General features: G+C 43.7%; 1 protein-coding gene across 6 annotated transcripts in view; it reads left to right on the top strand.

Moving 5' to 3' along the window:
* Positions 1–12,530, top strand: part of LOC137782783 (myocyte-specific enhancer factor 2A-like) — a 36,121-nt gene extending 23,591 nt beyond the window's left edge. For all 6 annotated transcript variants that reach the window (XM_068572404.1, XM_068572414.1, XM_068572431.1 and 3 more), the window contains 7 exons: positions 3,548–3,682; positions 4,056–4,263; positions 4,668–4,721; positions 6,389–6,552; positions 10,327–10,447; positions 10,626–10,728; positions 11,452–12,530. In XM_068572404.1, the coding sequence (XP_068428505.1) occupies positions 3,548–3,682; positions 4,056–4,263; positions 4,668–4,721; positions 6,389–6,552; positions 10,327–10,447; positions 10,626–10,728; positions 11,452–11,800 (1,134 nt within the window). In that variant the 3' untranslated portion in view covers positions 11,801–12,530. The remainder of the gene's footprint in view (positions 1–3,547; positions 3,683–4,055; positions 4,264–4,667; positions 4,722–6,388; positions 6,553–10,326; positions 10,448–10,625; positions 10,729–11,451) is intronic.
* The last annotated feature ends 5,074 nt before the right edge of the window (positions 12,531–17,604 follow it).

The following is a 17,604-nucleotide window of genomic DNA, read 5'->3' as shown; positions in this document are numbered from 1 at the left end:
TTTAAGATAAGCCGTTGGTGCCCAGACGTGACGCCGTGGTTCTACTTTGTGCCGCCTCTTACTGCCCCCGCTGTTCGTTCCGCTTTAAATCAGAGCTGTTCGTCCTCCACCCCAATACTTAAAGACAATTTTTCAAGCTGCCTGAGAATGGGTGTGAAACATTTTAAGACGCTGGAGTCTTTAAACGACTGGAAACGGCTGTCCTCGTCCCCTCCCTTTTTGGGTGGGAAAAAAAAAAGGTCAAGCAGAGTTCACACCTAAATCAGAGAATGATCGTGGAGGTAACGCACTCCTGATGCCGAGCAAACAAAAGCTTTCCATCTGTCATGAATTGGCTCAATCTTCCTCACGTCATTAATAAGGAGCGCTGAGTCATTCCAGCGTTGGTATATATAATACCGGCGCTGGAATGCTGCATTTTGCTCTGGAGCCGTGTCAACGTACTGTATTGTTTACAGTATTCGTGCAGTGTTTTTACGAGTGATGATCGCAATCTGCCAGCCAGATCGCAATCTGCCAGCCAGATTGCGATCGCCCCCCATCTTTTGTAAAAGTAACCGTTGTAGCATAATCCTGAGTTTATTTTTCACATGAGACATACAGACATACATTTTAGTGCCACATTCCAGGCTCAGCACACGTTTTGTGTGATGCCTCTCTATACAGGTGATGTATACCTCGGATTTCCTATTCGCTGTTCAAAATATGCTCTCTTTTCCTTCACCATGTCACAATGTTTGTCATTTGTAATTTACAAAATGTGCGAATCATTGATGTATAATTCCGTTGCTGCTTGTCATTTTGAGTAACATCATATTGACACGGCTACCAGCCACTCCCAAAATGAGATAAAAAGCAGTATGACTGCAGCTTCATGGAAAGCTTGTCCTGAGTTGAACGAGCCAAACAAACACTGTGTGTGTGTCCTAATTCAAACTGGCCGGCTTAATGTTAACGGGGTGTGTGTGTGTGTGTGTGTGTGTGTGTGTGTGTGGAAATAACCAGCCGTTGAATTGAGCGTGTGACTTCTCTAAGTGATCACCAGTTGTTGTTGTTAAATGTAGTTTCAGGCCCGCGGTGAAAATAGACTTGTGTGTGTGTGTGTGTGTGTGTGTGTGTGTGTTTTAAAGCTCCTAATAACTAGCAGTGTCTGGGAATGCAGCGGGCATGTGGTGGACAGGCAAGTCAGCCGGCCGGTGGGCCGGCCGGTCCTTTTCGCGCTTTGACGTGTAACGTCATGAGCGGCAGAGACGAGATGGGCGCGTGCAGGAGAAGTGATGTCATCTCACAGACTCGCGTGACGCCGGTGTGATTTGATTTTTACTCACACTGACCCTTGTACCGAAAGTCCAGGTGCTTTAAATTAAACATCCATCACTTCATCCGTCCATGTTCTAAACCAATTATCTAAACCCGATCTTTCTAAACCACCTGAACAACGCCAAGAACATGTATTCCTTGTAACGTGATACAAAAGTTGTACTTGTTTTTCGTATATGAATGTGCATTCCTCTCTTTGGACGTAACTGCTGTAATATTTTTGGGTCACATGACTAGGGATGAGTATCGGTTGCCTTAACGGTGCCTGAGGCAATTTTTTTCCTTCAAATTGAATAATATATTAACTGTTTAAAGTATACATGACGTGAGAGGGAGCGGAGCAGTGACTGCGCTCTGATCCGTGCCGTTTTAATAAAGTACCGATACTAAAAATATGCAAAATCCGATCGTTTTTTAATGTACGGGTACCGCGCTACCTTTTTAGTCTCCTGTGCAACATTACAGAGTAGTGTAAAAAAAAAAGTATTTAAATCGGCTCAGGCACCAAAAGGAAGCACCGAAATCTGCGTTATGTTTCGGTCCGGGAGGTACCGGACGTCTTGGAGCCGGTGCCATAATAGTTCTCCGTAACCAACCCTACACCTGACGTGTGTGTAACGTGAAAGATGTTTCCCAGACGTTGCAGTTCCCCTCAGTTCCACATCGAGCCTTTCACCGTGCCGTCGCAACTTCATGCCCGAACCTCAGCCTTTACCGCGGCCGCGTACAAACACTGTAAATAAAGAGCCAAATGATGAACTCAAAGGCCTGTGATGAACATGAAAATGTGTGCGTTCAATCTGGCCATCGCAACCGCCTCGATTCGCCCAAAGAAGTATTTTAATGTTTCCCTACCTTTCATGAAGGCATACTTGATGACCATTTCTTGGGCTTAACTTAAATATAACATGTTAATTATGGCTATTTCACACAAATGCTGCATAGGATAAAATGATGAAGTGATGCAAACTGCACCTGGACTGGTTGGCGGCGGCACACGGCGAGGCGGTAACTCTAGTCGTCACCAGGACTGCGGCGGTGTGGATATTTTTCCCCAGCTGTACTGCTGGCAGTAATTCGATCCTCCACAGATTTGTTTGCGCTAATGCATCTCTTTTGGTGCTCGGTGACACATTAACACCCAACGTTTTCCCTTTTCATTTCCCTGTCTGTCTGCTCTGTGCATCTATAAACACCAAAACAGACTCAAAGTTGTTTCAGGTTCGCTATGATAGAAACATATCTTGCTTACTCCAGTCCATTGTGTCTAAAAGCCTGCTGAGAATATTAATGAGTAAGTCTGTGATGTGGAGCAGCGTCTCTCTAGAGGACGACTACCGTCATTGTGTGCAACACTCAAGAGAAGAAGAAGAAGAATATATGCTCCGTGTGGACAGAGGATATTTGGCTCAAGCATGAATGCAGCTATTCTACATGCAAAACAGGAAGTAGACAGCGATTGTAAATAGCATTTGTGAGTGGAGGCCACTTATTACGCTGATTCTCAAAAGATTGAATGATTGGAAACATGTTTCTTAACAAAATAGGAACAATGTGTAGTAAACAAAACGCTACGCTACGCTTTTTAAAAACATGTTGTTTTTACCTCCGGGTGAAAATGTGTTTCAACTGACTTGAGAATCACAATAAAGAAGTCAGCAGACTCGCAGCAATGCAAATGGGTGACCTCAGTGTTTGGGAAGTATCTTTATACCGGGGTTGTTGTTGTTGTTGTTGTTTCTGATGGATAAATGAATGCTTGAATACTTTATTATTAGTTTATCCTATATAATTCTGACTTAAATTGTAGATGGATTTACTACATAGACGTTGATATAAATAGTTGCAGAAAACAACTGAAAGAAAGGCCCTCTCCAATGCAATGAGGGAAAGTAACGGCAAAATATGATGGGACTAAAAAAACACTGAACCCTTTTCCTTCAAAGCTGTAGGTTTTATGTACATTTTAATTCCTCATGAAGGAATTTTCCATCATGAGGAATTCCTAAAGATTTCCGACCGAGATGTAAATCATTTTCATCAAACTGCCGTATGGTGATGTAGGAAGTGCTCAGCACCTTCTTTGGGGAAAATTAGTTTTATAATGAATGTCAACCACAGGCCACTGGAAGCTGCGCCATGGAGCTATTGATGTTGGTGAAACCTCTCCATGTTCACCGATGCTTTTAATCCCTCCGGCTCTCCCCTGTGTTCATCTCACCCGCAGGCCCTGAACAAGAAGGAGCACAGAGGCTGCGACAGCCCCGACGCCGACGCCTCCTACGTCCTCACCCCCCACACCGAGGAGAAGTACAAGAAGATCAATGAAGAGTTTGACAACATGATGAAGAGTCATAAAATTGTGAGTTGCGCTGTGGTTTTATTGTGCACACACCCAGTATGCCACTAAACATCCCTGCTGACGCACATCAGAGCCTCGCTTATGAATACCGGACGTCTGCTGAGAGTCTCTGAGCAAATCAACATCCTACTGGTTTTTATTTGGGATTCTCCCTCCCTTTCTTTCATTCTCTGCAGCAACAACATGTTAGATTTATGTTGGTTGGTAGTTGATCGTATGCCTTGGCCTTTTGGTGAGGTGCCCGATCAAACAAACACGTGCGTGGAATGCAAATTAAAAGACAAAAACAGATTCTGGCTGATTTATTTTTTAAAATCGCGGTATCGATCGAGTTCAGTGATCGATTTGTTTCTATCTATTGCTTCCTCTTCAGCCCACGGGCCCTCCACAGCAGAACTTCATGCAAAGCATGTCGTACAGCCCCGGTGCAGGAGAAGGAGGAGGTGGAGGAGGAGCGACCTCCCAAGCTCTAGCTGCAGCCACAGCAGCTCTGGCCGACAGTGGGATCCTCTCCTCACCTCACACACACCTCCACAGAAACATGAACCATCCACAAAGACCTCCCAGCACCGGGAACACAGGTGTGTGTGTGCTTAATTTTCTGGGGGCAGTCAGGTAAATGATGACACTGAATCATCGGAAACACAACAATTTGTGTATGCACATTGACTTTTTGTCCGGACGGGATTTAAGATTATGGGAGGAGCAACAACTGTGACCGCAAATGACAGCGGGCAATTAGGACTGTGGTAGTTCCCGCAGGAATAATGACTAGCAAACGCAAACCTCCTAATCACACATTGTCAAAAAAAGAGGCTTATATATGTGAATTGTTTTCCTTCTTGTGAGTGACTGCATATTTGGTCAAATTTAGATTTTTTTTAGCTGTGGCGACCAGCAAAAACCAGTCATGTTGGATACGTGTATAGAGAGCACAAACTGGTTGAAAAAAGACAAATAACTGTGTGTGTGTGTGTGTCCTCAGGTGGCCTGCACAGCAGTTCTGACATGACTCTGCAAAACGGGTCTGGACCAGTCGGTATGTGTTTCTCAGGAGTCATACAAACCCACTCTGACACAACTTTACCCTTGAGCCACACCATCGCCAACAATATTTTATGCATGAATGTGTTACAATTTCATGCACGGCTTTGTCATTTAAATCCTTAATTAGCAGTGCAGGTCAGTTGCAGACCTGAACAGTGAGACATCTTCTATAGCGGCAAAAGAAATTGTCCTCCTCCGATGATTCTCGGGCCACAGCAACTCACCTGATCAATCTGACCTTCAACCTTCTTTTATTGTTTGCCTCAGAACGCTGACGTCTTGGATCTCCTCTCCTCACGCTCTCTCAGCATCTTCCCTCATGGGAGGCGCTACCTGCTATAACCTCTGTCTCTCGCTCTCTCTTCTCATCCCTCTCTTTGTCTCTATCTCTTTGTGGCTGCCGGTATACAGATGTGTTCATTGTCCGATGGATCATGTCTGTCACTGTTAGGGAAAACCCTTTTTTATAACCATAAACAATCCAGCAGCATGCCTGACAATTATGTCAAATGATTGACATTCACGATATTATATTGTGTTGTATAGTTTACTGTTTTATTGCATTAGTGCTGTAAACTAGAAAGACGCTCAGTCCATCTAGCAGTGAAACAAAACCTTGACAAAACATTAATACGACCGTAAGTCAAACCCCAAAAAACTATATCGGAGCATTTACCACCAATATAATTTAGTTGTATTTCTAGAAACAACTATAATGTAGTTGGAGTGGTTGAACTGGTGAAATGACATACAAAGATCACTAAAATAAGCCACTGCAGTTTTCTTGTCATCCAAAAAGTACACTTTCTTTTATCCATTACAAACTCATTATATTATCACACATAGTACATGTTGTGAACTTGGATAACGCACAGTCAGCCCCACCCACTGCATATGTATCCTTTCAAGAAGGAGACAGTCACACTTTGCTCATTATTTGCAATCTGCAGCTCGGATGACAGAGAAATGTATCATCGTCAACCAAACACTTGAGCGAGAAATGATCCCAAAGGTTGTTCTGTGACTACGGTTTCAGATTTAAATCACAGTGGAGGCCTCTGTGTGATTTGACGGGTCCTGAGGCTCCTCATTGTGTCATTTGTTACTGGTTCAGATCAGCTGTATTTGTCTTTTTTGTTGGATATTTAACCCTCACCACAAACTGTCCTCCTCCTAAACCACCCCCACTCTGCCTGTCATCTTCGTGCTCTCCGTCCCAGTACAGCATGTCTCATAGGAACACTGCCGTTATGTAATGTCAAGAGCCAGAAAAGATCAATTATTCATTATTATCTCCTGTATAATATATAGACGTACTTTCTTCATTCTCCACTCGGCGCCTGGTAGTGGAAGAGGTTGATATAATGGATCTAACACACGGGACTGTAACCTCCTTTTTTGTTTATAAGGCACATTCCAAAATCTACAACTATTTCTAAATGTATGTGCATTGGGGCTGTTACACATGAGAAAAAAAACACTGAAAGGCTTTAAAGTGTGACATGTGACGGCAAAATGTTGAACACATGCCATATATAAAAGCTCATATTCTCCAACCATCAGTCTGTCAACCTGTTATAAAGTTCTTATGGGAAAGTTGGGGTTTCGTTACAAATCCCCTTCTCAAATGTCCTTAAATTTCCATCTTTCTCTGTCTAGTTAACGGTTTTGTGGGCTCGCCTGGTGGAGGCAGCTTGGGGAAGCTCATACCTCCCAAATCTCCTTCTCCTCTTCCGCCTCTTGGGAACAACATGGTCCCGACCAGCCGCAAGACAGACCTCCGATTGGTCATCCCTCAGTCCAAAGGATTGATGCAAACACTAGTAAGTGTGTGTGTGTGTGTGTGTGTGTGTGTGTGTGTGTGTGTGTGTGTGTGTGTGTGTGTGTGTGTGTGTGGTTGGACCTCAACACAAGTCTTAATGATGTTAATTCACTTAATTCATTCGGCGCTCTCTTTGAATAACACTCTTTTTGAGGCTGGTTGTTAATAGAATAGCACTTAAAGCTGTGTCATTTGACGTGTGTCCACTAGTGGGCAGCAAACCGCATACACAAGTTGACCTCTACTCGGCTACCGACCTTGTAAACATGTTGTACCTCTCTGCATGTGCGCAACTCTGAAAATACGCATGGTTTAAGCCTTTCACTGCCCATTTTATTGGGAACCAGAATGGGACGCACTGTTTTTGAAGCCTCAGGAATGTCGGCTGCAAACAAGAAACGGGGTAAAGAGATGATGCAGATTACCGCAGAGTTCGACACCATCTGGACCAGATGGTTGTTGAGTGCGCTAATAAAACAATTGTTCTCTTAAACAAGACAGGATCTCTCTGTTCCACACATCGATATTGCCAAAGAGTTGCTCGTTGGATTCAAAAAAAGAATTAACCTCAAGGCATCAATTGTCAGTGCTACAACTAGTATTCGCTGCTTTGCAGTCTCGACATTTTGACCGCCGGCATCTTGTTTTCTTTTTTTTTACAAGTGACATGAGAGGACTAAATAAGACAGAATGTAACGTTTAACGAAAGAAAAACACTGTTAAAGGGTAAAAATTCAAAGACAAAAATACTCCCAGACAGGACAACGTCGTGGTAGCGATCAGTCAGTCACAAGACAGCCACGCGCTAAAGCACACTCTACCTTATCACCTATTAAATGGGACCCTATTTTACTAAATGAACATCATATACAGTTTTTACTGAGGTAATAAATAGACTTTGTGCAGCTGGAGAAGTGGCCCGCTGACGCCCGTTAGACGTTATTTAACTTCAGCGTCAGCTCCACCTTTCAGACCTGCAGGTCGCCGCCTGTTCGTACCTCATGAAAGAACCTCACTTTGACTGCATTGTGTACATCATCTTGCAGTCTTCCTCTCCTCCTGTGCTGGAGTGTTGCTCCCTTTTTATAGCACAAACTGAGAAAACCTCCAGGCGTCTCACCTGTACCACCCTTTATGTCATGGAGGTACCATGAGCTCTGTAGCCTGGGCTAGCCTTTGAGACTACAAGAATCAGTTTGTTGTGTGCGTGTGTGCGTGCGCGTGCGTGTGTGTGTGTGTGTGTGTGTGTTCACACAGAGAAGGACAACACCCCATGATCTTTTTATGCCAGATTGATTGTCTCCTAGTCTAAAGAACCTTTATAAAGTCAAAATGATGCATTTTGGCAAAAGATACACAAATCCTGTCAGTGACAGTCACATTTCAAATAATTCACATAATTCAAGAAGGCTGCCATCATCCAGTCAAAGCTAGTGCTGACTCTCCGTCGAGGCTCAAGTCAGGTAAAGAAACAGAACCACAAGAACTCAAATGCAAAAATAACATGCTGGTACGTTCTATTCTTCTTTAAAATTGCGGCAGTGATAAACCTCTGAAAAAGTGGTACTGCGCATGGTTTCTGTGATTGGATGCATGACATCTAACCGAGTTCATGGTTTGTAAAGTGACTCCCGGCTCCTGCGAGCGGTGAAGGAGTCTGAGAGCGTCTGGAGTCTTTTCTTCCTTTCTCCAGATCGTGCATTCAGCAGCTGAGCCGGGCTATTGGAGTTATTGATTTGCCCTTAACTCCCTTTCTGTTGCCCTTCCCTCCCACACTATGCTCAAACATGATGTAACGATTAGCAAACAATGGCTGAAAGCAAATCTTCCCTTTACTATGGTGACCGAACGTCTGTTTGCATTTTGCAGGGAAACAACAGCGTTTTTACTATTTCTCCTGTTTATCTCTCGCTGATGTACAAAAAAAAATTTAAAAAAATTACATAATAGCACAGCTTCTCTGTGTATATGAGGATACTTCTCTATACAGACTTATTGAAATCACTTCATATGCAACTTTTTACAGATTGTTTAAATAAGATTCAGGGATAGTTATAGTATGCTCTGACTGTACCAAATTGAATCATTGATTATTTTATTCAGTTTTTACGTCTCATAAATGTAAGTCCTTTGGAGCAAAGCCCTGTTTTTAGTTTAGTAATTATTTATTTTTGCATCATATGCATTCTGTTAATCACAAATAATCTAGCGCCATTCTGTTTGCAGCTAGCAAGGCCTTTTTCGCTGCTGTACGAGTGCTCCATACTAGCTTTTATAAGGGTTGGCATACACGCGACAAAACCATAAACAGCATGCTAACATTGCCACATGGTACGAGGAGACAGAGAAGGGTGTTAGCTGCTCACACGAGGACGAGTGTTGGTTTCTGCTTTTCATTCACCGCAGTGAAAGATGCCGAGTGGTGGTCAGGTAGCAACTCGTCCGTTCCATCACTTCCTCCTCTAGGATGTGTGAACAGAACGCTGCGTGTAGTGTTTGTGGTTCGCACAAATGAGCAAGAGCCACTCTTTGAAATTAGCATTTAATTTTCTCTTTTTATTTGTTCGTTGTGTTTCTTTTAAAGCGACATCCGTAAAGAGCCGCTTCTCCGGCCTCATGTGTTAACCATCATCATTGAAAGAAACCTAATGTCATGTTCCAAATGTTTTTAGCTTGTTAGTTTTAGGCATGTATCAGTTGGTTAACCCACCATTTGTGCGTGTGGGCGTGCGTACAGCAGTGAATGACTTCATTCGGGGTGATGTCATCGCTGACATTATCGGGCTGGAACGGCAACAGCTCAGAGAGCAACAACACACAACTTCTAATGACTGTTAGAAATGTGTCAAGTTAAAGAGCAGCTTTACTAAAAGTATATGCCAAACCAAATTGGGTTCTAAGTTAATTTGAGACTGTGACTGATTAAAAAAGGAATTGCCTGCTGGTATTTAGTTGTTTTTTGTGTGTTGTAAATTAGCAGCGAGGTTGCAGCAGCAGAGTCCTTAAGAACACTGAACTACTGACAAAACATTCAGTGTCCATCGACAGACTTTCATGAGCAGGACACTGAGCACAAGTAGGCAGGCATCCTGGGTAATGAATAAAATAAATAAGGATGGAATAAGTTGATGTTGCAGGTTATTACAAGGAGGAACATACAGTTTATTTGACGTCATGCCTACAGTGTTTGAGGTGTGAATCTTTTTTTATTTTTTTATTTTTTTCAAGATGAATTAGTTTTAGAAAGACTCCATTGGAAAACCTGTGAATACTGCCATCATGTGGTTGAAAGGGGGCACTGCAGCCATCCACTGGACAATAAACCGGGTTCTTACGGTCATGGACAACCAGGAAAAGTCATGAAAATATGTAATATTTATGTATTCATGTCATTTATTTACGCTTTGAAATAATTAGCATGCTTTTAAAAGAAAGACGCTCAAAATACAAGCAGACATACGCCGAGTATATCTATCTATCTACATGTTTATTCATTCATTAGTGTCATTTAAGGTTTACTGTATGCTTTGGAATCGTTATTGTCAGTTTAAATACTACATTTTCTCACTTTTTCATGTTTACACTGAGATTTCACAAAATGTTTGGTCATGGTAATTTGGTTTAAAGTCATGGAAAATCCATTGCTCGAAATGTGTATGAACCCTGAATAAAGCTGCGCTCCAAGCACATAAAAGCAACCGACAGAGAGAAGACTGCTATTCAGACTTGAATGAATAAACCTCCGGTGTGTGTGTGTGTGTGTGTGTACTTCCAGAGTAACCAGAGGCAGAGTCAGTCCAGTCAGCCTCTGTCCACCCCGGTGGTCTCCATCAACACACCCAGTCTGCCTCACCAGAGTCTGGTCTACTGCGGCATCGGCTCGGCCTACAACAACGGTACCTAATTAGATTATTAGAACGTGTAACCGTGCTGCTGTTGTTGTCAGTGTCGACCCCGACGTCCCTGAAGACATTGCGATGTTGCTGTTCTACTTTCTGTTTTATTAAGCTTAATTTCATTTCATGGAACGGTCCGATTGGCTATTCTCAACCGCTTTTGTTCGCCGTCTCATAGATTACTCCCTGAGCAGCGCGGAGCTGTCGGGCTTCAGCTGCCCCGCGGGCCCCTCTTTGGGCTCCATGGCGGCCTGGCAGCAACACCAGCTGAGCTCACTGGGGTGAGTACCTGACGCAGACGGATAACACGTTTACAGATTCACAGCTTAAAGCACATGAGGTGTGATGCGACGAAGAGAGAGGCTTCCGACTTAAAGTATACGTCTGACATTTTGTTATTGCAGGACAAGGGATTGGCTACTGATCCTTGACTTACATTAAAGTTGCAATATGACACTGTAAGCATTTTAAATTGTAAATTAAAGCACAATGTCAAACCCCTAGGAGCGTTTTGGGTAAGTTGCATTATTAGATTCATGCTGATGAATTAACGTGTATTATTTAAGGCAACGTGGAGCCCATTTTAACTTATCAATGCCGTGGTGGTTTGTTCCTTGTTCTTCTTTTATTCTGTGCCACATTACGTTGAATCACACGTTATATTAACTGCGCGCTATGAAGCATTATATAATACTTAATTGGAACAATGCTTTATAACTGATAAATTAAGTGTTCTCATTCCTAACTAATGCTCCATAGCATGCAGTTATTAAAAGTGTTACCCATAAAGTAGCATAACATTAAGTACATAAGCCTCAAATTTGTACTTCGTGGTATGCTCAGGACCTGAGTAAATATTCCACCACAAGTGTCAATATTAGCCAACCAGATAAGAAAATGTCTCTTTTTTTTTGGCATGTTAGTTTGACCACCAGGTGGCGCCTTTACTTCACGGCCAAGCCTTAAAAAAACTCTCTTCTTTCTGTTCCCCTCCTTCTGCAAAGGTCTGAAAGCCCCAACCTCTCCAGCACCAACCCCAACGTCAGCATCAAAGCCGAGCCCATCTCCCCGCCCCGCGACCACCTCAGCCAATCGGGGTACATGACCCAGGCTCCTAGAGGCCCTCCGCAGCACCACCACCACCACGCCAGAGCCGAGATGGGGAGGTCTCCCGCGGACAGCATCAGCTCCTCCTGCAGCTCCCACGAAGGCGGCAGCGACCGGGAGGAGCAGCAGCAGCAGCAGCAGCAGCAGCAGCAGCAGCAGCAGCAGCAGCGGCTGGACTTCCACACGCTGAGTTGGTCGGAGGGCGGGGAGAGTTCGACGGTCAAACGAATGCGGATGGACAGCTGAGTGACATAGACCCCCCTGCAGTCACGTGGCGACACGGCACACCCGGAAAACACAAGGAGGGACAATGTTATGCAAAAATGAAATGATTGACGTGTTCTGTTATTTAAATATTTTTTGTGTCCAGAAGGGTTGAGCCGGAATTAGTGTGAAATCGTACTTAAAACACAACACGCCGTCCTTTGCAAATATAAATGATTCAAGCGTCACACACTTTCAATGTGGGTCCAACTGCAGTACAATCTATTATTTTACTATCATCATCATCATCATCATCGTCATCGTCACCCAGTGGGGATGCAGGACTGCACACAGAGCCGTCACACGGGGGGGAGAATAGTGTCGTCTTAGTCTCTCGGCTTCAGGATCTTGATGGCGAAGCAGCGGCGTGCTGCTGGGCATCTCCCACTGGGTGTCACCCAATTCATTTCTGATCTTCTCAGGGTTTTGAAACATTTAACGAGTCTAACATGAAAGCAATACTCCCTCCCCCACGTCATCCCAGCATCTCCTCTTTATGAAAACACTTATTTATATCAGCCAAAGCAGTATGCTGTTTGTATGTCGTTTGTGTGTGTTTTTATATTGTGCACAGAGTAAGATAACGTTTCATTCAGATTTGAAAAAAACAAACTGAAAGCCATGGACACTTGTTCTGTATGTGGTACCCAAATATGCCATCATTGTTTTGTATATACTATCTTTAATATATATCACTTTTGGTGTAACTGCGCATCGTTGGTCTGCCTGTTGTATCCGCCACGGGGGGAAATGTGACACCTGCAACTGATTTTAAGAAAAGTATATTTTTTTGTGGAGGATTCCAACATTTACGAGGTGTTGATTGTCCTTTCTTTTCTCATCCAGTGTCTTGATGCTTCACCTGTTTTTGTGAAACGATCTGAAGGGAAATGCAATCTAGGAAATATATTTTTTAACGGGCAAAAGACAAATCCATCTCTTTCCCAAATTGTTTTACAGAAGGGACGTAAACTATTAAAAAAAAACCCAGAGGAACTGATCAAACTTCAGCCTCAGTAGGTCGAGCCATGGCCCGACGGATGAAGTCACAGGAGCTTTATATGGGACGAGATGAAATCTGCTTTATTACTGGAGGAAGCTTATGTCACATTAACAAACAAGTAGAAAAGTTACACTTATGTCATGTGCGTTTGTACATGATCGCACTTCATCTGGTGTGCATTTAAAAGGTGCGATGAAGGAATTCAACATGACATTTGAACAGAAGTCCAAATACCTGATGAGTGTTTACAGGGTTGTGATGTGTTGCTCCTCTTCTGACTTTTTTTTGTCATAAAGATAATTGAAGCGTGAGAATTCTCAGGAATAGGTTGGAGCTCCTCCGCTAATGATTCATTTAGTGAACGGCGGTGTTGAGTGAACAGTTGACACTAAAAAAATAGGACGCGTGTGGGGGGTAAGTACGCGGCGGTGCATCTGGTGAGAAGCGCACAAGCTGCAAAAAACCACAGCGGCGCCAATGAATGATGGCGTTGATAGAAAGAGGGGGAGGGAAAAGAGCAGAGAAAAAGTTTTGTGTCACGTTTGCTCGGGTTCGTAAACAACCACAGTAAGAAAAGGAAGGCCATTTCAGGAAGCAATGCTATATTTTAATGATGCCAGGCTTCAAAGAAAAGTGTCTGGTATCTGGATGTGCCAGATGCGGAGGTGACCTCGAGTTGGAAAATGTTGTGACAAGCACAGTTGTGCAAATCACGGTTTAGAGTAAGTTATGGCGCTTGCTCATGCGGGAAGGCAAGACAAATAAAATAAAAAAATTCCTTTTGAGTGTCAATTTGCCCGTTTAGACACAGGAAGGAGACATTGATTGCATCGGTTTATGTACGGGATTTTGATTGTTCGACTACAATAGCCCGCTGCGAACAGAAAGTAACCATATAGTTCACGGAGGGTGTGTCGGCTCCATCTGTTTCAGACACGTGTGTTGTGTGTTTATACCCATCAAGAGGTAACTTCATGGCTCATTCACTGCACACGTATGAATGACGATCCACTCTATTGCGTGAACAGGTGTAGAGATAACTTCAAAGTCCCTGAGAGAGGGAAAAAAAGAAGTCATTAATTGTTTCCCTTTGAGCAGCACAGATGAGAGGGTCAGTGATTGAAGCTCCCATGTTAATGCCAACAGCAACAGGATTATACTAGTTCAGATAAAGAGGAAAACCCATGCAGGCCAAGGCCTCATTCACTCAGTACACTGAGGTGGAGAAGTACAGTGGGTGGAGGGATTACACGTACCAAGGTTAATGGGAATGATGAGAGCGAAACAGATGTTTGCGAAAAGGATTAAGATCATGTGAGCCATAAAAGAGTGCTCTGGAATAAAAAGTAGCAACTAAAAAGGAAGATTTGTTTATTCACAGTGGACAATACTAATGGACTCGTAATTCAGCTTCAAAGGGGGACACACTTAGAGGTCCAGCAGACCTCACAGAAGAGATTTGCATGATTGATCCGTTTGGTCCAACGTGTGCGTTTGTTCAAACAATATTTAAGTTAAATTGTGTGGAGCACAATTGTTTTTGAATGATCTCTCTGTCACTGGAGGTGACAGGATCCAAATGACTCACATTATGACAGACCACCAATGCAATGGCCTACTTTCACTTTGCTGGAGCAATAACCTACCGACAAATATATGGTTTTACTTTTAAAGGATATTTGGTAAAGATTGAACACATTTGTAAAAAATATACATAAAAAAAACAGGTATTAGACTCCTTGTAGGATAATATATGATAACCTCTTTAAAGGCAAAGGGATGTGCAGACTGCTAAAAACAATGGGCTAGATTTTTTTTTTTTTTTTCAAACAGTCGACATTTGGCCATTTATTATATCTATTTTCTGCATCTTTCTTTGTGTTTTTCTTTATTGTGTAGCGCACGTGCTCTTAGACTTGGGCTTTTATTTTGAAAGTCTTAATCTAACCGAGGGCGAGTCTGCTTCGCTGTGTTGACGCTCACACGGAGAGGAGGAAGTCCAGCGAAAAAAAAAAACACACACATCACGATCGATGGTCGGAGCGACTGACATCGTTTTTGTATTTTTTTGGGTTTAACCTCAATGTTGAGCAGCTATGAGGTGAAAGAGACCGCGTCCATCAGAGGCTCCCAACAGCGCGGGAAAGAAAAAAGATCAAAGTGAAGCCGGCGCTCTCTTTTTCTTGAGGGAAGCAGGAAGGTACCGAGGTTACCTGAAGGGGGTCTTTTCTCGCTGGGGCTCGCCAGGTGAGCGTCCTTCCTGCTCGGAAGAGTTTTCCATCCGCGGACAGGTGAGAACTCTTTCAGCTCGGGGACCTCGTGGGAATATTGATTTATGTTGCTTACACCTTAATGTTAACAGAGCTGCTGTTTCAACAAGTTGCTCTCTTTGGTTTCGGGAATCAATGCACCGGGGCGCAGATCTTGTGCAACATTTATTTATTTATTTTATTATGAAGTTTCCATATCGACAATAGTTGTCGTCATTGAGGCATTAATATAAAAAACAAAGCTTGTTTCAGTAGAATAGTGTGTGTTAACCATAACCACCGGTAGACCACGGCGTAGAGACATTTGATTTGTGTTTTCTTTTTCTAAATGTGTGTGTTAAGTGTGTGACATGTTGAATGAAAGAGCCCCCCCTCCCGTCATTCGATGCTTCGACGCACTTAACAATTTTTACAAACAAATATTATCATTCATCTTTTCCGATAAGCAGGATAAAATCGAAAGCGATACACATTTTTAAATGAAGATTGGTCTGATCTTTCCTCAGAGAGCAGTGGTGTGTTCATGTGCTGTGACTCATCTAAAGGCTTTTCTAAATAGTGAAATCACTTTCACAACACAGATGCAGATCTAAACCTCTTCTTGAAAAGGGAACTTCCCCACAGACATTCCAGCATCTTACAAACCCCAAGCCGTGTGTATGCAGCATACAAACACCTGAATCCACAAGTGTGTGTGTGTGTGTGTGTGTGTGTGTGTGTGTGTGTGTGTGTGTGTGTGTGTGTTCCCTGCAGTCAGCTTCAGTCTCGCACATATCAAAGTGTAGAAACTGCAGACTGTGAAATAGTTCCAGGAAGTAGCTTCTTGCCTCGACAGGGCTGTGATGCAGTTGCTCAACTCGGCTCCACCAATTGAGAAATTTTTTTTAAAAATCCTAGAAGCTGTGAGGTCTTCATACCTGCTACCAGTTCTGTGTATATGCTTATCCATTATTGACTGTTACTCTCAGGTCATTTTCAAATCCATCCATCGTTGCTCGTCCCTCTGTATATCTCTGTAAAGTCAGAGGATCCAGTCTGCAACAGTGCTTTTATGTTTAACGACGGATTAACCCGGTATTATTATTTTTATTATTACGACACCTTTTTATTAAAAAAAAAATCTGTCTTTATGCGAATGGCGGTGAGCTCCTTTGAGGATGGAAGTAGAAATGCAGACGGGCATGCCCATCCGTACATGTGTCGGCCTGCACGTGTGATCTTCCAACTCCGCTAATTAGTGGCAATACAAGTTCCAGCATCCCAGCAATGTGTGGCATCATCAGATGCATGGCAAAATATCTAATTGTATCAAATAGAATTATACTTTGTAGAATATGATTGGTTGTGTGTCTGTTCTCTTCAGTCCTCCATGCTGCCATGTAGTGTAATACTGTCTTTTTCTATGATCAACAAATCCTATGTATGTGCTTTTTTTTTTTTAAACAAACAACTAAAAGTACTTACTAGTCACGGTCATTTAGTGTTTTCCTTCCTAAGTCGTTTCATCCATCATCGTGTTCAGGTTCAAAGCCGTGTTTGTGTAACGCCGCGACCCCGCTGGACCTGTGCGGCGGCGCCCTGATCCACGGGACCGCTCTACTTATTTCTGGCCGTCTCGCTGCAATGTCTCTTTACGTAGGAGAGTCCTGATGAACGCCCGAAACGCGACGCAAGGTCGGTCGGTGAGACGAGGTCGTCTGTGGAAAGGACGGATGCCTCGGCGGTGTCGCCTTGACCCCGCGCCGGCCTCTCTCTCTCTCTCTGCGTCACAGCCTTCACTCGTCCACAGGGTGGGCTGGCAGAGGATGGGGGAGTGTGTGCTCGGCTCAGGAAGTGGCCATAATTACATAATTTGCCAATCAAACACACATTTTTAAATCCGGATTTGACGAAAGGGAAGTTCTCCCCATTAACAGATTGGAGCGGAGGGCTCGCGTGACCAGACAGCTGTGGAGAGCATCCCCAGTGTAACTGTGCAGGCCAGGTTAAGTCCCGCTGACCCCCCCCCCCCCTCCACACCGCTGACTCCAATGATTATCAGGCCCCGCTGAGCTGGCTGGCAACCTGGTTGTGTCACCCTGTTGCTCACTTCTACCCGGTTGTGTGTCTTCCTGTTGCATGCTTCCACCCGGTTGTGTGTCTTCCTGTTGCATGCTTCCACCCGGTTGTGTGTCTCCCTGTTGCATGCTTCCACCCGGTTGTGTGTCTCCCTGTTTCCTGCTTTCACACCTACGGTACCCAATCCACGGTGGGCTCATTTCCTCGTCATCTAGTATAGTACACATTGTTACCGGGGTCATTTTGTGCTCCCGTGATGCTCTCTGTTAATCCATCTCGCTGATGTAAAAGTCCCTAACTGGGCTGTGAAGGACGTTGGGACTTTGCAGAGATTTACCGAGGTGCACTTTGACTGCAGTGTGCAGAGCACGAAGCACCACAGTGCGCTTGAGAACAACGTAATGTCCTGGAGATGTCGGCGAGAACCGACGATGTATAAAACATTTGGCTCCCAA

The sequence above is a fragment of the Clinocottus analis genome, unplaced genomic scaffold (assembly GCF_023055335.1).
Source record: "Clinocottus analis isolate CAN_PGR_092001 unplaced genomic scaffold, fCliAna1.0.p SCAF_1, whole genome shotgun sequence".
Lineage (NCBI taxonomy): Eukaryota > Metazoa > Chordata > Actinopteri > Perciformes > Cottidae > Clinocottus > Clinocottus analis.
This window is presented reverse-complemented; position numbering and strand designations above follow the sequence as displayed.